Below are 22,967 nucleotides of genomic sequence, written 5' to 3' on the forward strand. Positions count from 1 at the left end.
TTGTTTATTTAATATATTTAGTTTTTCAAAGATATCGGCTAAATAACTCACAAATGCTTTACCATCGACCGTTAACAGATGCTTCATTTCAGGTTTGTCACTTAAAAAGTCACTAATAGTATCAAATAGTTCCATAAATCTTTTCAAGCAGTTCCCTTTCAAGAGCCACCTTACTTCAGTGTGAAGTAAAAGTCTCACATGGTCTGCATTTTGTTCTTCACAAAAAAGCTTGAAGAGATGCTCACATTTGGCATTAGCTTTAATAGCACTGACACACTTTATAACTGATTTTAGTACTTCATTAAGAACAGGCAAAATATTTTTAGCTACCAAGTTTTCCCTATGAATAACACAATGCACAAGAAGCATTTCTGGATTCTCATCTTTCATCAATTTTAAGCAGCCATTTTTCTTGCCCATCATATTAGGTGCACCATCTGCAGCACAAGATGTTATATTTTTCATTGGTATATTATTGTCATCTAAGTAATTTTTACGCTTCACTGTCTCTCAAAGTTGATTCATCCATTTGCACCGAGAATTTTCTTGTTTTCAGCTTTCCAACAAGTTGTATTTCAATATCTTCACTCATTTCATCTATTCTTCTGCTAACAGTATTGTTATTGAGTGGCATAGCTTTCACATCTTTGTCATCTTTTTCCAGAACTCTTTTAAGAAATGCTGATATTGATGGTTTGATTAAATTCTCTCCTATAGTATGATTTTTCCCAGATTTAGCAATGAGTAAAGAAATTTCATAACTAGCTTGACAGTTGCAGTATGAGCAATAAACAAAGACTTTAATGTTGCTCTTTTTTCAAAATGCTTATTTAAAGTTTGAAAGTAATTTAAATCTGAATTCACATGAGCATTATGTTTCGCCTTCAAATGCGCCTCAAGACGACCTCGCTTCATTGATTCGTTGGTCAAGCATTGTTGGCATAAAAGACAAAAAGGTGACCTTTGATCATGGACAGCGGGTATGAAACCAAATTTTAAGTATTCTTCTGAATAATGACGAACTTTTTTTTTACTTGCACTACTCATTTTACTGTGCAACTAAAAGAAAGAAATATAAGATAAATCAAAAACTAAAAATAAACTATGCATTAAAGTTAATTTAATTTTATTTTAATATAGCAAAATTAATTATTAGTATGCTTTTTTGAATGAATAAATCACACAAATTACTGAATTCGGGCTATTAAATCTGTGGTCTCTGTGAACAAGCAGATAAGTCTAATTTGTCAAAAATGAGATAAGTGCACTATAATAAAGTATTTATTATTTACTATTATGTGACATGCAGATATCTTCATTATTGTAGTTTTAGCATGAGTAATAAATATTTGTATATTCGAATATATGCATGTTTATACGAGAGCGTGAAGTTTATTTTTCCTCTCCTGCAAATTCGAGTTTTTGGACTTATTTGCTTATTTACTGAGACCACAGAAATATACAGATAAGACAAATACATACCATTGTGTATCACGGTTCTTCATTAATAATAATTCTGTGCGCAGACAAAGTAATTTTTTATTTTAATCTGAGATAGCCAAACCTATCCAAATGTATAGTCGCGACGCCCAAACGAGCATTTGTACGAAAGGAATTACCTATTTCATATAACATGCGGAGTTTGTGGTAGGCTACAGTAGACAACCACTTTGCTTGCGCATTGTGCATGCCATAAGCAATCATCCAATACAGTACGTACTATTTCTTCACTAGGCATAGTAAGCAATACTCTCCGAGCAAACTGTAGTTGATATTACTCCAAACTTTCATGTGTGGCTCTATAGAAAGTACAACATTTAACGAATGCTTATTTCAAATTGAGATACCAACAATTCTTCTTTTGTACAAGTTAAATCATAGAAGGTGGTTGTTTTAAACTCTAGACGAGCAATTTTTGAATTGTTCCCCTGAAAAATCAAATTTCCCCCATGTGGGGGGTGGGACCCACATTGGGAAACACCGCTCTAGTCACTTTGAAGTATATAAAACTTAAGTGTTTGAAAATTCAAACTTACTCGTGCATACATATTAATAATATTTTTTGTTCAAATAAATAAATAGATAATTAGAGGTGAAGTAAACTCTGGCAGTGAGCTAGATGATTTTTTAATAACTGAGAGGAAAGTGGAGGAGAAATTGTTGAGGTTAAAAATAAAAAATGCACCCAGGGTGGGGATCTATCCAGTTATATTAAAGGAGGCAGCAAAGGAAGTAAGCAAACCTTTAGCCATAATTATGAGAGCTTCTCTGGACTCAGGGGAGGTACCCATAGACTGAAGATGTGCAAATGTGATCCCAATTCACAAAGGAGGATCAAAGACTGTCACAAGTAATTATAGATCTGTGAGTTTAACTTCTGTTCCAGGAAAATTAATGGAGGCACTGGTTAAAGAAGCACTGCAGGATCATCTAGACAAGACTTCAGTTATAGCTCGGACACAGCATGGTTTTGTTAAGGGGAAGTCTTATCTGACCAATCTGATTGGATACTATGATGCAGTCACAAAAGAACTGGATGCAGGGAATAACTTTGATATTATATATTTGGATCTTAGAAAGGCTTTTGATACTGTTGCACATGGAAGACTGCTGCACAAATTGGAGCAGTGTGGCATTGGAGGCAAATTGCTGCTATGGATAAAGGGATGGTTGAGGGGGAGAAGACAGAGAGTGGTAATCAATGGACACTGCTCATCGTGGACTAATGTTATTAGTGGAGTCCCTCAGGGTTCAGCGTTGGGTCCATTGTGTTTTCTGTATTTATAAATGATACTGATGATAGTATATCGAGCTTAATGTCCAAGTTTGCAGATGATACAAAGGTTGGCAGGGTTGTTAAGGACACTACTGACAGTATGCTGCTGTAACAGGATCTGGAGAGGTTGAGCAGATGGGCTGAGAGGTGGCAAATGAAGTTTAACATTGACAAATGTAAAGTATTGCATATGGGAAGCAGTAATCTCAGAGTAATGTATCAACTCTGTGGTACTACACTGACAGTGGTAGAGAATGAAAAGGACCTGGTGGTAATTGTGCAGGCAGATATGAAGTTTTCTGAGCAGTGCAAACGGGGTGCAAGAGTAGCTCATAGTGTCTTGTCAATGATATACAGGAATTTTTCTAGCAGGGATAAGGAGGTGATTACTCCCTTGTATAAGGCAATGGTCAGGCCACACCTTGAGTACTGTATACAGGTCTGGAGGCCTCATTTCAAGAAGGATGTAGAGCTGCTGGAACGAGTACATAGAAAGGCAACAAGATTAATGAATGGAACAAAGGGTTGCTCTTAACGAAGAAAGGCTTAAGTTTTGCAAATTACAGTGTCTGGAGACTAGGCACCGGCAAGGTGATCTGATAGAGGTGTATAAAGCCTTGAATGGTTTGAGCATGATCAATGCTGATGGGATTCTTCCTCTTGCTCAGAATAATCACCTGGGAGGGCATAAATTCAAATTGAGGAAAGCCAGATGTAGGATAGATGTGCGGAAATTTACCTTTAGCCAGTGGGTAGTTGGTTGGTGGAACAGACTTCCATCCCTTGTTGTGGAAGTTGATAGCCTAAATAAATTTAAGGCTCAGCTGGACAGGTATTTCTAACAAACGGAGGGGTGAAATGGGAGTGTTTTTTTTTTTTTTTTTTTTTTTGGCTGATGCTGCATAGGCTTGCTTTCTTGCATCATATGCCTCTACTAATGCTAATGCTAATAAATAATAATAAGTGAGACAAGAAATGATTTTACATCAGTAATAAAACTGATGTAAAAATCGCACTGATTTTACGTCAATGTGAATGATTGTAACTTTGATTCTCAAAACATACTACCTTGTGTTCCCAATTCTTGTGGATCAGGCAGCTTCTCGCCTAAAGCCAGCTCAAGGTCTGGTAACATTCGCACTCTTCGGAATGGTGGTGTAAAATCTATTTCAACTCCTTCACCTTCTGGTCCATCAGGATGGAACACAATCTTATAGGAACCTGTGATACTTTTTACCATGCCTGATAGCAATAAATGCAAAGAATTACATTTGATCATTATATTATAAGTGAGAAAGTTAATATTTTTTTTATTTGTTGAATAAACAAAAATTTATTTAAACTTTGCTTTATTTTATAATAGCAATCCATTTTAATTCCTGTATTTTTTTTATAATCTAAGATCATTTTAGAATTGAGATCATTCCATTTGTTTACATCTATGTTTTACATTATTTACATCTATCATTTATATTTTTTTTATGGTTAATTCAATTAGCTGAATTAATCAAAACTGGGAAATGATTCAGAATATTTAAATGCCTTTAAATAATCAATATTTAATTCAGCAATTTCTACTAGACAACTTTTTTTTCAAAAAAGCAGCGCACAGTAGAAATGCATGCTATAGCATCCAGATTTTCATAGAAAATTCAAGGAAAGGTTCCGTAAAGGCTATAAATTGTCATTACATACTCCATTTTCAAACTTATTTTTATCAATACACATTATGCTATGATCAATAAATAACATAATAAAACTCAAAGGCTATGCAATGAGAATTTACTGAAATAAAACACCTGGGCAATATTTTTTCATTTCTGATAGCTAATTTTTCAATCAAGGGAAGTGGGAGATGGGGGGGGAACTAGTCTTATATTGAGCTGTTTTTTTTTTTTTTTTTTTTTTAAAGAAAATGAATGTAAGATCAGTTGCCTACTATGCTTCTCTCTCTCTCTCTCTGAAAATAAATCTGTAACCACTCATCAGATCAATTTTCTTTTGAATGTGCTTCTTTCAATGTCCGGATCTATGCTGGAAATCATTTTTGCCAAAACTTTAAAACTAATTTTTATTTCAAAATTCAATGCATTCCATCTTACTGAAAGACTATCATCTTTTTTGCATTCCCTGTTTACAATACAGGTAGTAAGAATATGTATATATAGGAACTGTACATAAATTTTTATGCCAAAAATAAATAACAAATTAAAATAGGCAACACACATTCCCGGGCAGGAATAAACTGAATTTTTTTTTTTTTTTTTTTTTGTAGTTGTTGGCGCATCCGGCTTCTGTGGCCATAATGCACCTCCCAAGGTTTTTGCAGTACTTTGATCCAAGCCCGAGGCGGGATTCGAACCCGCGACCTTTGGGTTGCCAGGGAGGCACTTTGCCCACCCGGCTAGCCCGGTCGGCATAAACTGAAATGATGCCAGTAAGAGTGTCTATGTTATCTAATATCAACTTAATGTAAGATACCACATCAAGATAATGGCATACACAAATATACCATTTGATTTAATTCCACTAAAATGAAGTTATATGTTTTTCATTTTTATATTTGAAAAAGATAAAACTCAGACATTTAGCAAATGATATAATATTCTACCTTCCTCTCTCCACAAGGATACCATTTTTTCCGCTGGTAAAATATTAATTAAATTTAGAAAAAAAAAAAAAAGAAGTACAATCAGTAATACATAAATTCCAAATTATCTAGAAGCAAATTGGATTTGTTGGTTGGACACTAACCAGTGCACTTGATTGTATATGGTGGCTGTGCATTTTGGAATGTCATAGCAGGTTAATTTTTGGAATAATTTTGAGGTTTTTTTAATTTAAATATAATAAACTGTAGTTAATATATAGTTTGAATCCATATATTCATATAGGTTGGTTTATTTTTGTATTCAGTTAAGTATTCAAAAAGCTACGCTTAATATTCAGCTAGCCTTAGTTAACCATATTTTGGCGGGAACTTTGTAATTTTCGTTTGGTAGCTCAAATTTAACTTCTCCAGTGGTTAAAGTTTTGTCATCAGTTTAATTTCTATAATATTTTTTAAGTAATTTAAATTTTGTAATATATTGTAAATTAAAATTTTGTAAACTTTCTAAAGTTCAGATTTTACCTTAATAATGGTTGCTATAAGATCCATTTACAATACAAAGCCCAAGGATATTGTGACCCAGATGGAAATGCCTACAGATAATTCCAGTGTGAGTCATGAGTTCGTCATTTGTATAGCCTATGGCAGTGTTTCTCAATCTTTTTACTCTCGTGGCACATTTTCCAAAGAAGAAAAATTTCGCGGCACACCTACGTAGTCATAGAAGAAGAAATTTCTAAATTTCGCGGCACACTTGGAAAATTTTGCGGCACACTAATGTGACGCGGCACACCCTTTGAGAAACACTGGCCTATGGCATGTATTCTAAGGTTGGTCTAGTGGATAAACCTAGTTCAACCAGTGATTCTTTTCTTTCTACTCAATGTAAGAAGTGTACCGATCTTAAATTAGAACTTGGTGCATTACGAGAAGAATTTGAATCAATGAACAAACAAGTGCTTGCCCTAGAAACAAATGTAACTGGGAGCAAAGAGAACACCCCGACCCGCCACTCCCATCCCTAGCCACAAGAAGGCAGCCAGGAACTACTTAGCGAAAGCACGTAGGGGAAATCAGAAAACTGATTTCCCAAGAAGAAAAGAAGAATAAATAATAGACTTCCCAACAAGATCACTGGGAAGACAAGAAACATGCTTTGCCAAAGGCAAGAAGAAAAGACAAGCTCCCCCAGGCATGAGGGAGACCAACCACCACACCAAGGAGAGCAAGAAAAGGGGAGAATAAAGAAGGAATAGAGATACATATTTCCAAAATTAGGAAAACAGAAGGATTATTAACAGAAAGCAAAGTACCAACGTATTTCCTGACCCAGGAAATACAGAGAAGATTAATAAGAAAACATCCCAACAATTTGTAGAAAGACAAGAAAACTACCTTAACAAAGGCAAGAAGAAAATACAAGCCCCCCAAAGCATGAGGAAGCCCAATCCACCACACTAAGGAGAGCAAGAAGGAGAAAATTCACAAAAGAATACTAAAATACATAGATAGAAAGCGAGCTCTCACAGCATGAGGGAACCTTGCCCACTTTACCAAAAGAGCAAGAAAAGGGGGAGGATATACAAGAATTATAATAGCATTTTCTAAAATTAAGAAAACAAAAGGATTATTGTATACAAAGAAGCAAAAGTACAAAATCAAAGACAAAGTTCAAATGCAATTCCCAGAACTCAGAAATACAAAGAAGTAAATTAATACAAAGGATTTATATTAACAATCAAACAATACTAATACTATTAAACAATTAAACATACATTAACAATATAAGCCACAAGTGGATCAATATTGAGAGTTAACAAGAACAGATAAATATGTACATTAGTACAATAGTAATAAACTAAACAATTTAAATAAATATAAGATATAAAATATATAAAAGTGTAAAAGTACGCCCATGAAACAATTTAATTAAAATGAGCACTCAGACCTTGAGTGCAAAATTTATCTAACATATCAAAAAGTAACAATATACTAGCAATGCCAAAAATATATTCAATGAAATATTTACATGATAAAGAAAGTTTGCCAGAAAGAGGAGAGGTCCATCTTTTCCGAGCAAAAGAACAAAGTAAAAGGGAACCAAGAGGGCAGGGAGAGGTCCATCCCACCCCTCAGGACCCAACAGCAATGAGCTAGTATACTGTTAAAAATAAGCATGGCTGAACACCAAAAGGTCACCAACAATGGGACACTAACACCTTCAATTAATTTGACACTATTAGCAACAAACCTATACTTGAGTACAATAATAGCAGTATAAACAAATACATAAAATAAGCATGTACAGCAAAGGAAAGTTTGCCAGGAAGAGGAGAGGTCCATCTTTTCCAAGCAAAAGATTTAAGATGGGGGACTGAGAAGGCAGGGAGAGGTCCATCCCACACTCCAGAACCCAACAGCAGCCAGCAAAAACATAAATTAGCAATCTTTGGCTGTACACCAAAGGTCGTGAAATGGGGCAGTAACACCAAAAGGCCACCACAATTTGGGACCCTGACATTTAATATTACAATTTGGTGAACTCCAACCAGGAGACATCAATTAAACTTAAAACAAACATAACATTAACAAATGAATTAGACAACTCTACTCATTATATATAACAATGTGTACATTAAAATCAAGTCATATTACCAAAATTCTCAAAAGATCACACATTATATATATAATTTATCAAAACCTTATAGAGATAAGGAACAATTACTAAAACATTATTAAGTGAGAACATAATTTGTTCTAGATTTAATGAGTTCTTGGGCCCTTAGAAATTCAGGGCACAAAGGATCCCGGAAAGAGTGATCAGCATTCTTTTTGCGAGCTCGACAATTAGAACAAGTAACTGGACCATCTGGAATAGGGCAAGAAGAGACTTGGTGGCCCTTAAGGCCACAGTGTCCATAAGTAGGAGAGGTTTGTCTGCAGTACTTAGAATTGTGCCCATATTGAAGACACTGATAACACCTTACTGCGATAAAAAAGTCCGTAATAGTGTGTGCCACCCAGCCGACGAAAACGCGACCCTGAGAGCTAAGTAGGTGAGACCTTAGGCTAGGTGAAACCTCCACCACCCAATGGCAGTTAACCTTATTGAGAACTTTAAGTTTAAAACGAACTTTAATTTCGTTCTTAAAATCTGTGAGAGAGATGCTGGAGTTACCGACATTCTTTGTAAATAAGTCGTCTAAAAACTCTTCCTCAGAAGTACCAAGATGTATATCATAAATAACTAATACTGGATTAAGACACTTTGGAGAGTCTAGTTTAAGGTTCAATTCAGTAAATTTATTGCAATGTTTAGGGAAGTCTAAGTCCTCAGAGGAATTAGTCTCAATAGCCACTCCTTTATCCCTGACAGTCCGAATAGATTTTATCCTAAGACTTTTCAACTCCTGTTTCAGATTAGAAGTGATAGTATGGTGAATTTCTTCACTGGTTAGAAGATCACAGTTTTCATCAGCTTTCACTAAAACGATATTTTTGGATTGGAAACCAGGAGGCAATGACCTCACAACACTCTTCGAAGGCACACTAACGGAGACCACTGACGCATATGAAGTCACAGATATGAGAAGGCACTAAAGAAGCATTTATCTTGGAAATCAGATCAGAGGATTGATCCACCCTAGAACACAGCCGAGTATTTAAATCCTTTAAGTCAACATCCTTGGAATCTAACTTGGCCTTTAATTCCATGATTTGTTGATCCTTGGACTTAATAATATCACTAAATTCTTTGTTATTAGAGTTTACATTAGTGTTCAGGTCCCTAAGCACATCATCTTTAAAAAGCAGCTTATCAATGAGTTCCTTAATTTGTTCATCCTTAAGCTTAAGAGCATCTTTTAATTCTTCGTTTTTGGAATTTAATTTATTATTGAAGTCCCTAAGCTGTATACTAGTTTTCTCTTTATCATGACATTTAGTTCCATAATTTTATCATCCTTTGCATTCACAATGCAGCTAAGTTCTTCATTTTTGGAGTCAAGCTTAGTATTTAATTCCTGGATCTGGTCATCCTTTATTTTAATAATGTAGGCTAGTTTATCAGAATTCTTTAAACAACTCTCAAAAGCCACTGCGTTCTCTAAAGCACTTTTTACAACCTGAGACCAAAGACACCAGGCATTAGCCACCATTTTATAAGTAATTTTAGAACCCTGCCTAAAGAAGGAAATAAATTGTTTATGATATTGACCATAAGCAGTTAAAATAGAGGAGACTGAGGGACTGTCAAAGTGACGAATAGGTGTAGAACTAATAACAGAGTGTATTGCACTTCTAACATCCGAATTAGGAGCCAGAGGTGAGACATCAATATTGGTACAGGGCAGTTCGCGAAGAAAAGTAAATTTAACTACAGGATTCAAGGTGTGACTGCTCAGAGGAGCAGGAGTCAGATTTACAGGCATACTTCCAGAGGAACTACCAGCAGAGATGCTTGAGTTGCTAGAACTGCTACTATCCATTTTAAACTTATAGAAATAAAATTTTTAATTTTTTTCACCAGGGGGCGCTAGAGGAACCAAACTGTAGAACAACCGAAGACAAAATAATATTCCAAATTTGGACCCAATTGGTCCAAAAGAAGCAAAGTTATGCTAAATTAAAGTTTATGTTAAAAATCTCAAAATTTACCTGGATGAAAAATCGAATTTATGTTTCATCCAATAAAAACATAAGTTACTGTCCAATCACGATGAAACTCGGTGTGAAGGTAAATGAAGGTGGGTGGAACACATACACCAACCTTTAAAAAGTTTGTCACTTTTGAAGAAGTTATGAGCGAACTCAAAAATAAGCCGCCAGGTGGAGCTGCCACCCAAGCAGATCAAAAGAGGGGTGCTCCATTAGACTATAGACCCAAGGATCGAAATGATCAGCCCACAGCGACTGAGATATTGAGGTTTGAAGTTTAACATTCAAAATTAGCCCAAGGAGCTCACTAGCCAGTATGTATACACAGTAAGTTAGGCCTAAGCATAAACATTCATAAAAGCCCATAGAAATATATCTAAACAGTACAAAATCGAGTAAAGTATTACCAAATTTTTTGCAACCCACTATACTTACCAAATACACTTACATAAATATACATTCAAATTTACTTACCATAACTTTTTACACTTCAGTGTAAGCAACCAGGGCCAAAACTACAAATTAACATGGGCAACCAATAATTTTACACAATGATACATATAGATATAAAATGGCAGCCTCCACAAAATTATATCTGTATTTACTAATAAGTAATAACTTGAGCAACCAATATTCTGTCTCAAGATATATATTCCCACATTAGAAAACTGTCAGACAAAATGGCAGCCACCACAGTAGCCAGCCAAGAAAATTCAAAATGGTAGCCTTTTACCACAAGTTAACATGGGCAACCAATAATTTTACACAAAGATACATATTTGATATAAAATGGTGGCCTCCATAATTTATATTAGTAATCACAAGTAAGTAATAACATCCAATATTCTGTCTCTAAATATATATTTCCATGTTAGAAAAAACAGTCAGACAAAATGGCGGCCTCTACAGTGGGCAGCCATGAAAATTCAAAATGGTAGCCTTCTATTTTTACAAATTGTGCCAAAAAGTCCAGCCCATTGGCTGTCATTGTTGGGGAAGACAGTATGGCGACGATATCGAAACCGAAACTAAAAATGTTGGCAAAAGCTAATAAAATAGATATTTTGATTATGGCTAGCTATTGCCACCTATAAACACTGACAAGACCCCTGTGCCACCATCAGCCACCCCAGTGTACCAAAATGGTGACAAAACCCTTGGCCACTCCACGCCAGAGGGTCAAAGGCCACAGAAAAAAAAAAAAAAATTCTGAGAGTGAAGGGCAACAATGCTAATCAGCGTCCATTTTCTTATGTTAACGAACAGTGTTATAACGGTAGTAAGCAGCAGATGGTAAATCAGTTAGCTCAGCGCAACCCCTTCACAATCAGACTCAGGAAAGGTGTCCACAGACTCACCCTAGTTTTCTCTTCTTAGGAACATACTTTTTACTGGGGGGAGGCTAAGAAACACTAAAACCAGATATAATCCATAGAGACTATAGAAAGCATGTCTGATCACTTAGAAGAACAGTCCACTAGTCCATTAGGGTAACAGGCTGCAGATAGTAAGGGATATACAGATATATAAAACACATTTCAAAGAGTTAAAAAAAAATTTGACAGAATACACAGCCGAGTGCAAATTCACACACACACATTGAAAGTAACTTCAAAATACTGGCGGGAGTGGGGGCAGGCTTTTATTAAAAGGAAAATCAAAGAAGCCTTTTTATTACAAAAGTTAACAAAAAAATCTCAACAAATAAAATGGTACAGATATATTGACCTTTGGACTGGATTATTCAATAACAGTTAGATAATGAGTGAGTGTTTGATAATTCAGTGATTGTTTTAAACAGTTAAAAAGCAGTTGGGAAATGTCACTGAATTTAAAATTATTCATACACCTCATAGATCTCATTGGGAATTATATTTATGATTACCTGGATTTAATCCCTTCCCCATCTCTTCCATCATGCAGTATGACTGATGTCTTTTGAGGTTATGATGAACACCATGGGGAGATCCAAACTGCCTTACATTTCGAGGCTACAGCTCTAAAATTGGTTTCGCAGGCCAGCCACTAGTTAGTACACCAGACCAAACCTATTGGTAACTCTCTAGGAGGCATCCAGATTAGCTAGTATAATCTTGCTACCTCTGCTCTGCCAGATAGTGGCTGGAGAGAGTCTGAGTAGTGTGTATGCGGGGGGGCATTGTCGAGGCCACGTTATGTTAAGGACCTGAGTATATTCTTATCATGTGTATGCCATATCCAAAAATTTATTTAATTCATACGCATCTCCCCCCACCCACTTTTTCTTACGATTGAAAACTACACCATGAATTGTCAAACTAACAGAACAAGCTCATCTGCGAAAAGATCTAAACTTCCCAAACACTTCCTAGTTCATTTCACAAATATACGTGGTCTCAGTTCTAATCTCAACGACGTCCATTTCCACTTGCAGTCTGCCAAATCCCGTGTACTTTTTCTGATAGAATCTCAGTTATCAGTTGATTCAACCACTGCTCATCTCAGTTGCCCAAATTATTCACTGTATGGTTCCTTTTGCCTCAAAGGTGGTACTTGTGCATATGACCATTCTGATATTCCCTGTCAGAGACTTGGTAATTTGGAATCTCCTCTGGCTTAAAATCTATTTACCTCATTGTGTCAAATTCATCTGTAGTCTCTACCATTCTCCCAACTCCACTAATCACTTGGAGCTCTCTGACTTCCTCTCTTTGCAACTTGACTTTCTCCAGTCCAACTTTCCTAACAGTGAGGTAATTTTCCTTGGTGATTTTAATGTTCACAACTCCAGCTGGCTTCCATTTTCTAGTCACACTGACCCAGCTGGTTGAGATGCTGAGGCTTTTGCAATTACTAATGACCTTGCACAGATTGTTCATTTACCTACAAGAATACCGGAAAATCCCAACCATACAGCCAACATGCTTGATCTTTTTCTCACAAACAACTCTTCTATGTACACGGTCGAAGTGAATGGTCCTTTAGGTACCTCAGATCACAATTTGGTGATTGTCTCTTCTCCAATGGAGCCTTTATCTCATGGCTATTCCCAACCTTGTATTATTTGGCATTACAAGAATGCAAAATGGGATGACCTGCGTGATTTCTTTTCTTCTTTTCCTTGGTCGGATTACTGTTTCAAAACTTCTTATGTCAACGTTTGCTCAGATCATGTCAGTGAAATTATTCTTGTAGGAATGGAATCCTTTATTCCACACTCCACTTTAAAATCTCGTCCTTTATCTAAACCTTGGTTTTCCAATAAATGTGCTAAGGCTGTTCAAGAGAAGAATGTTGCATATCGTAATTAGCTTGTTTCCAATTCTTCAGTTTCATTTTCTGCCTACACCAAAGCTCACAACAATTGTAAAGCAGTTATTAATCAGTCCAAACTAGATTTCAAACAGGCTAAGAGTAGAAAACTTGCTTCTTGCTCTAATGGTAGCTGAGCATTCTGGTCTCTTGCTAAAACTATTGGCCGCAACTTTTGCCCATCTCTGCTTCCACCTCTGTCAAAACCAGATGGTTCTATTGTCACTTCAGCCAAATATAAAGCTGACCTGCTAGCATCCCATTTTTCTTCCAAATCATGTATTAATGATCTTGGTAAAACACCTACCACCATTCCCAAAACGCTCCATTCAATGACTCCTATGGTCTTCTGTCAAAAGGATGTCAGAAGGATTTTGACAAATTTTGATGCTAAGAAAACTCCATATCCTGATGGTATTTCTCCACTTGTTCTCAAAACTTGTGCTCTGAGCTTACTCCTGTTCTTTGCCATCTTTTTTCACTTTCTTATTCCAAAGATGTTTTTCCTTCTGCTTGGAAATTTGCTCATATCCAGCCAGTTTCTAAAAAGGGTGACAAATTCCTCCCATCCAATTATTGTCCCATCAAAATTTACAGTCTTCTACTCTTTCTAAAGTAATGGAGAAACCTTCCATCTGATCAACGACCACCAGTATGGATTCCATCAGTGTTGATCACTGGTGATATTCTGGCTAATGTTACCCATTTATGGACAAATTCATTGGAAAAGTTCGGTGAAACAAGCAGTTTCTCTTGAGATCTCAAAGGCTTTTGATTGTGTTTGACATAAAGGTCTTCTAAACAAGCTTCCATCTTATGGTCTGCCAATTGTTTTTTGTAATTGGTTATCCAGTTTTCTCTCTGACTGCTCACTGAGGGTGATGGTAGATGGCTCTCTAACTTCTCCATTAATGCTGGTGTCCACGAAGATTCAGTTCTTTCCCCCACTCTTTTCCTCTTGTATATTAATGACCTTCTTTCATTGACCAGAAATTATATCCATAGTTTTGCTGATGATAACACATTGCTTTCCACTTTCCAGTTTGAGAAACCTTGCCCTGATCAATCAGCTTCAACTTCTCAAATATCCACCACCAATTCCTTAAATGCTGATCTCCAGTAGGGCAAAGACAACTTAGTTGATTTCAATCCTTCTTCAGTCCTGTTTTATATCTCATAAAAAGGATTCTTCTGCTCCTATGCTTATCTTTGGTGACACTCTGATTTCTAGGCAAGATGAGAGCAGCAGTGCATAGCACACGTTTCTTGATTAGACCGGGGTTCGAGCCTGTCACTACCAAATACATAGGATGCGGAAAGGTCAGGGAATGACCACCGCATATCCCGGAGCAATGTGGTCTTAGTTGCTAATGCTCCTAAAAACCAAACAAACAACAAACAAACAATAGGCAAGATGATATACTTCTTTTGGGGATTACCCTGACTTCTAATCTCTCTTGGCACAAGCACATTACAAATATTACTTCCACTGCATCTAAAAACCTTGGTTTTCTCTTTTGTTCTCGACGTTTCTTTTCTTCCAAACAGATCACAAATTGGCCTACCATGGAATACTGTTTCCACATCTGGGACGATGCCCCTCATAACCTCTCTCAGGCTTCTAGATTCCATTCAGAAGAAGGCAGTTAGGTTAATTAATGACTCATCTCTAACAGTCTCTCTCCACTCTCTGTCTCATAGACATACTGTTTCTGCTGCATGCCTTTTCTACATATACTTCCACGGGCAATGTTTTTCTGAATTGGCTTCTATAATTCCTGCTCTCTCTTTCAAAACAGTCCGTACACGTGCTGCCACCAGCAAACATCAATTTACTGTCCAACTTCAAACTCACAGAACCAACTTTTCATCTTCCTCGTTTATTCATTCAGCTGCTGTTTTCTGGAACAACCTTCCTTCATACGTATTTCCTGAAAATTACAGTCTACAGAAGTTCAAGTTATACGTATGTCAACAAATATCTTCTTTCGTCTTCTTTCATCACAGCTTCGATTAAAGTGCTGTAACATACCGCTAAATAACAAATAATTTCATCATGGTGTAGTAGTAGTAGTGGCATGTGATGCAAGAAAGCAAGTGTATGAGCTTATGCAGCATCAGCCAAAAAAAAAAAAAAAATTCACACCATTCCCTCCAAATGCCTGTCCAGTTCCTCCTTAAATTTATTCAACCTATCAACTTCCACAACGATAGATGGAAGTTTGTTCCAGCAATTAACCACCCGCTGGCTAAAGGCAAATTTCCGCACATCTATTCTACATCTGTCCTTTCTTAATTTGAATTTATGCCCCCTTAGGTTCGTAATCTGAACAAGTGGAAGGATCCCATAAGAATTCAGCATGCTCAACCCATTCAAGGCCTTATATACCTCAATCAGATCACTGCGGAGGTGCCTCGTTTCCAGCCACTGCAATTTGCAGAACTTAAGCCTCTCTTGGTAAGAGGATCCCTTCATTCCCCTCACCAATCTTGTTGCCCTTCTCTGTACATGCTCAAGTAAATCTACATCCTTCCTAAAATGAGGCCTCCAGACCTGTACGCAGTACTCAAGGCATGGCCTGACCATTGCCTTATACAGAGGGATAATCACCTCCTTTTCCCTGCTAGCAAAATTCCTATATATCATTGACAAAACCCCATGACCTGCCCTGGCAGCCTGTCTGCATTGCTCAGAAAACTTCATATCTGCCTGCACAATTACTCCCAGGTCTTTTTCATTTTCTACCACCTTAAGTGTAGTACCACACAGTTGGTACGTTTCTCTGGGGTTACTTCTACCCATATGCAGTACTTTGCATTTGTCAAGGTTAAACTTCAGTTGCCACTTCTTAGCCCATCTGCCCAAATTATCCAAATCCTGTTGCAGTAGCACACTGCTATTACTGTCATTAACAATCTTGCCAACCTTTGTATCATTTGCAAACTTCGACATTAAGCCTGATATACCTTCATCAATATCATTGATAAATATACAAAACAACAGTGGACCTAACACCGAACCCTGTGGGACTCCACTAATAACATTAGTCCAAGAAGAGCAGCACCCATTGATTACCACCCTCTGTCTTCTCCCACTTAACCATCCTTTTATCCATTGTAGCAACTTACCCTTAATACCATTCTGCTCCAATTTGTACAATAGTCTTCCATGCGCAACAGTGTAAAAAAGCTTTCCTGAAATCCAAATATATGATATCAAAATTATTTTTTGCATCCAGTTCCTTTGTAACCACATCATAATATCCTATCAAATTTGTAAGACAAGGCTTTACCTTAACAAACCCATGCTGTGTCTGAATTATTGCTGCAGTCTTGTCTAGATGATCCTGCAATGCATCTTTAACCAGTGACTCCATTATTTTACCAGGAACAGAAATTAAACTAACTGGCCTGTAATTACTCATGTCACCCTTCGATCCCCCTTTGTGAATTGGGGATACATTTGCACATCTCCAGTCCGTGGGAACCTCCCCTGAGTCCAAGGACGCTCTCATAATTATGGCTAAGGGTTTGCTTAGTTGCTTTGCCGCCTCCTTTAATATAACTGGATAGATTCCATCCACCCCAGGTGCTTTTCTTATGTTTAACTTCAACAATTTCTCCTCCACTTTGCTTTCAGCTATTACAAAATCATTAAGTATCCTGCTACAATTTTATAACCTTCTGTCATTTTCAAACCTTCATAATTCCTCATGTGTGAGTGTAGATGCAAAATACTCATTCAGTGTAAAGAGCATAAGTAATTTATGGCTATAATGTCCACATAGAAAAATCAACTTGTTCAAAGTCTCAGCTAATTATGAATTTCTTTTGTAAATTTGCAATGAATAAATATAATTATTTAACAGGTTATATTATAATAAATATAATTATTTAACAGTTGTTAGTTCTAAATGCTAGCAAATTAACTTAAGTAAAAAACAAACATTTCTTGTTTGTTTTTAACTTAAGCTAATCAAACATGTATAAATCACAAAAGCCGGACAGCTAATATAATACTTTAAAACCATACTTTGAAATAATCAATGCTACTGCAAAAATATAGTTAATTGAAATAAGATAAAAACACAACACTACTTATAATAACAGTGCAAAAAAAAAAAAAAAACTATTTACATTGAAAGTACTAATTACAACAGTGTGATTTCATAAAATACTAAAACCTCTAAGAACATAAGAACAGCAAATTTTTACCAACCTGAAATTAGGCTTTCTGTTATTACCATTAAATCATTGTAGTCAGCATAGGCCATATAAAACTCACAGGTGGTAAATTCAGGATTATGAGTGAGATCAATGCCTTCATTTCTAAATAAACGGCCTATTTCATAAACTCGATCTATTCCTCCAACTACCAACATCTAAACAGAGAACAAACAAACAAATAAACTGATATTTCAAGTTGTAATTATAATATAACAGATAATTACAGAATTATTTAAAATTATAATGAAATAACTTAAAAACTAATCTGAATTATGACTCAGAAGACTCCAGTAAATTCACTTTTACTCAATTATCATTAGAATGATGTTTAATATACATAAAAATATTTAATTTTAGACAAAACTAATGAATATATAATCACTCTGTACTGAGTAATTATAATGGATGTATAATCATTCTGTACTGAATTTTCTTAGAATGTTGTGAGTAACTAACACCGAGGCATGTGTGGTTTCAGCAATATGTGCTAATAATAACTTAGGAAGCTTACTGCTACAACTAATCAAGGATGGGCCATCACTAATCAATGATGTAATGCTCTCAACCCAAACACCTAGCCCTTCTTTCCCTTTCTGGTTTGCCACCACAAAGTTGCAGATAGGATAGGAACTGACTGTGTTTTTGATATGAATATTTGTATTAATGATAGTCTCTCTACAACAGGATCCATTTGATTATTAAAAAAGTCAGCAAAATCATTTACTGTTGACTGTTTGAAAAACTAACAAATCATTTATTGTTCTATCTTAACTGGTAAAAAATAGGGTAACGTTGTCACTATTTCCTGTATAATATCATATATAATAATCAACAAAACTGGGACAAACATTCAATTGCATTGGTCTTTGTAAAAATCAGAATAAGTCAACCTTTGGGCATGGTCAATTTCTTGATGTAGGACAATAGCCAGCATTGAAATTCAGATAACGGGTGACAAAGATCTTGTGGAGACCAATATAATTTGCAGTATTGTATACAAAGACATTTTCAGCAAGAAGTTTTCTACAGGTAAAAAACAGGTTAATGTACACTTTCATTGAAATTATCTTTTACTTATTATTCAACTGACACCTATGGAACACAAAATTCACTGTAAATTCATCAAGGTTCAAAATATATTTGTTATGTTGACTACCTTTCAGAGACAGGAGTTGGCAAACAAAGAGAGCAGGTGACAGAACATCCTAGCTAAAAGCATTGTTTTCAAAAGAAAAATGACTAACAAAAAACTAAGTTAGGAAAAAAAGAAAAATTCCAGTTTTCAAGAGAAACACATTAAATCTAGCTGTTAGAAATAATTAGTCTAAATAACAATTACATAAAAAAGTTAGCAAATTTTTAATTCCACATAATGAAACTTAACTCATCCTGATAAATTCTGCACTTTTTCTATAGAGCTATTTAGTACAGTGCTTTAGAAGTACATCGGGTTTTAAACACTTATATGTCAATAAAAAAACGTTGATTCTCGTTGTCAAACATCTTACCTTATGATACAGTTCTGGGGCAACTCTCAAATACAAATTCATGTTCAGCTCGTTGTGATGAGTAATAAATGGTTTTGCTGTTGCACCCCCAGCAATCATGTTCATTATTGGAGTTTCCACCTGAAAAAAAAAAATTTCAAATATAAGAAAGCATCGCATCAAACACTTTGTGAGAGGAACAAGGAACCCTGATTTTTAAGAAAATGGTTCACAGCCCAGAACTGATTTCAATACTGGTTCAAAATGAATACATGAAATTTAAATGAATTTTAAGCTTCCTAAGTCACAATTTCTTAATATTTTGTTAATAACTTATAGAATAAAACATTCAATTTTGCTTAACACTATTCCACTTACAAGCTAAACCAATCAACACTTTATATAAAGATAACTATAAATTAAATAACAAGACTGTGCATGCAGCCACTACACACCAAGTGCCACCTGTGAAAAGGCACGGCAGTTGACCTTTAACCTTTTGCTAGTTGTCTACCAAGTCATGCTCCAACACACTCATTTGCTTTGCAGTGAGATAGGTTTTCATTACCTAGTTTTTGCAGTTTGACAGAAAAATGACAGACAAAAAAACCAAACAACAAATCAACCTCAAATTTTTAACAAAACTAAAGAAAACACCAAATGAAAGTTATGAGTTCTTACATCAAGTTTATAGGGAAGATACTATGTCAAGAGCTCGCACGTTTGAATGGCATAAAAGATTTTTAGAAGGAAGAGAGAATATGGAGACAATGAACGATGAGGCTGTCCAGTATCCATGAAAACTGACGAAAATGTTTACCTGGTAAGGATACTGATTAAAAGTGATTGTCGTTTAAACATTAGAATGGCTGCATCAAACTCAATATGAACAAAGAAACAGACAAATTTTAACTGAAAATTTAGGCATGAGAAAAATGCATGGCAAAATAGTGCCAAAAATTTCGAATGAAGATCAAAGAATGAGAAAAACTCCAAGTTTGTGAAGATGTTCTGAAGAAAACGGATGAAGATCCAGACTTTGAGTACTGTAATTAATTTTAATGAAAGTTGGCTATTCCTATACAACCCAGAAACTAAAAGATAGCCAATGCAACGGAAGACAAAATCTCCCAGACCAAAAAAACAAAAGCAAGAATGTGAAAACCAAAAATGAAAACCGTGCTCCTTGTTTTCTTCGATAATAAAGGAAATATTATGGCTGAAAATATTCCAACAAATCAGACTGTCAATCAAATATACTACACTGAAGTTCTGACAAGGCTGTGTGAAAAAATTTGAAGGAAGAGACTTGAGCTGTGGAAGGATGGTTAGATGCTCCAGCATACAATGCACTCTCTGTTTGCCAGTTTCTGGCCAAAAAACAAATCCCTGTACGTGAACATGCACCCTATTCACCAGACCTAGTTCCTTGTGACTTTTTTCTCTTCCCTAAACTGAAAAATATACTTAACGAACCCATTTTCAGTCCACTGAACACATTCAGAAAAATGACCAAAGTGTTAAAAGGGCTTACAGAAGATAACTTCTAGAAATGTATGAAACTGTGTGTGCATATCCAAGGCAATTATTTTGAAGAGAATAGCTTGAAAGGTATGAATTATTTCATTATATTTATTTTATTGAAATAGCCTTGTTATTTAACAGCCACACCTCGTGCACAAAATTATAGGAACTGTGCTGTAGTTTATCAATGCAGTATTTCCTCGATATCAATTAAAGTCATGCTATGACGTACTTGGATGATTCATTGATAATCAAATTCCATGTACAACCTGATGTCAAAAATCATTGTGGCAACTTCACTGTACACACATTTCTTGATTGAGAGCTTCACAATTTTAGCATATTGCTCACCTCAAAAAATTATTCCAATACCAGTTGTGGACATGGGAAAGTTTCTCAACCATCACATTCTAAGCCTTATTTTGCTCGCTTTAAAATTTATATGAAATACAGTTTGAATGTGAGCAATTCAGATGTAATTAGTTAAAATCAATAACAGATACACATCATGGTGTTTGATCATCAGCAAAAACCATTCAATCATATCATATCATATATCACATCCTATCATATCACCTCTTAATCATATCATATCATATCACCTCATAATCATATCATTGAATAGCTTATTGATAACAGTAATCAGAATCAGTTCCCAGCAGTCAAAATACAATTAAGAATTGCCACAATGGTTTTCACAAAATTCTATCATTTCAAATCCACATAGCAGATAATATATAGTAAATACATGCTGGAACCTTACAGCCACTATTAGTAAATGGATAAAAAATGAAGTTCTGTATCAGAGCCTCGAATCCCAGATAACTTTTGTGAAATACGAGTTTGGCTTTCTTTACTGACACTTAACATTTTTATTTGTTTCTTGTGAAACTTTACCAATGGGAGCAATATGCTTTATAACCATCACAGTGGCAATATTGCTTTGTCACTCTGATGGAAGATTGCATAATATTTTGCCATTCTGCATGTTACTACCAACAGTTCTTTACAATATTAAGTTTTCAAAAAATTTAAAAGGGAATAAGTCTCAATGTTGCTGGATTATGGGGCTTACTTCAAATTATAAATAAAGCTATGTGAAAGTTTGAACCATTTTGAACTTTTACTTCTTTTTAGATGGTAGTTTAAAATAATCACCAAAGCAGTAATGGCCTTGCAGCATCAGTATATGATGTCTGTAAATTGTGTGTATTCAACCGTTGGTTTTTCTTGTTTGCAGGATTAAAACCTAAGTTTCAAAATAACTTGGCCATGTGGGGGGAGCCCATGAAAGTTTCTCCCATGCACACAGAAATCAAATCCAGGCCTCTAACCACATGGCATGAAAGAACAGCAGTACTTTCATGCCATGCTAGTACAGCAGCCACTGTACTAGCTGGGGGTTTCATAAATGATTTGGTTAAATAAGAAATAATATGCTTTGCTATAGAAATTTTCAGCTTTCTAATATATTATAAATTAATAAAATTAGAAGCACATAATTAAAGTAAATCTTATTAACTAAAATTTTATTTACCTCTAGAAATCCTTGCTGGTCTAGAAATTTTCGAATGTAGTTAATAACTTTTGCTCTTGTGATGAATTTTTGGCGCACGCTATCATTTAAAATTAAATCAAGATACCTTTGCCGAAACCTCGTTTCCTAAAACAACAAAAATAGATTTAAGAAGGTCCATTTTTAATAATGAAGTGTTTTTTGTTTTTATAAAATAAATAAATTAACAAAAGAATAATCTGAAATATTAATAAAATAAGCTAAAAATTATAAATATTAAGATGGATAAATTAAGTTAAAAAATACAATCCCCCCCCCCCCATGAGAAGTTTGTTTGTTTGTTATTTGGTTTTTAGGAGCATTAGCAACTAAGGCCATACTACTCTGGGGATATGCGGTGGTCATTCCCTGACCTTTCTGCATCCTCCATATTTGGTGGTCATGGGCTCGAACCCCGGTCTAATCAAGAAATGTGTGCTACGCACTGCTGCTCCTGCCCACCTGGCTACGGAGGCACCGCAATGAGAAGTATTGAGGAAATTCATTCAGATTTTTATTTTACAATTAGCCAGACAGTTACATATAATGGAACTTATCCAAATTACTGAAATTCAGAAAAAGTGATCTAGGTGCCGCTTGATACTTTGTAATAGTAATAGAGGCAGGTGATGCAAGAAAGCAAGCATATGAGCTTATGTAGCATCATCAGCCAAAAAAGAAAAAATTCACACGTTTGTCCAGTTCCTCCTTAAATTTATTTAAGCTACCAACTTCCACAACGACAGATGGAAGTTTGTTCCAGCAATTAACCACCCATTGGCTAAAGACAAATTTACGAACATCTATTCTACAACTGTCTTTCCTCGGTTTGAATTTATG

The 22,967-nt window shown here is 35.5% G+C and overlaps 1 protein-coding gene across 1 annotated transcript in view; it reads right to left on the minus strand.

The window, feature by feature from the left end:
* The window catches only part of LOC150082902 (lysine--tRNA ligase-like), an 89,470-nt gene that overhangs the window by 36,951 nt on the left and 29,552 nt on the right, over positions 1-22,967 (minus strand). The window contains exons 6-9 of the mRNA XM_090376904.1: positions 22,110-22,235; positions 19,070-19,189; positions 17,554-17,716; positions 3,845-4,018 (exon numbers count right to left, since the gene is read on the minus strand). Coding sequence (XP_090233030.1) covers positions 3,845-4,018; positions 17,554-17,716; positions 19,070-19,189; positions 22,110-22,235 — 583 coding nt within the window. The remainder of the gene's footprint in view (positions 1-3,844; positions 4,019-17,553; positions 17,717-19,069; positions 19,190-22,109; positions 22,236-22,967) is intronic.

Source organism: Mastigoproctus giganteus, chromosome 7 (assembly GCF_048544385.1).
Source record: "Mastigoproctus giganteus isolate SK-2022 chromosome 7, ASM4854438v1, whole genome shotgun sequence".
Lineage (NCBI taxonomy): Eukaryota > Metazoa > Arthropoda > Arachnida > Uropygi > Thelyphonidae > Mastigoproctus > Mastigoproctus giganteus.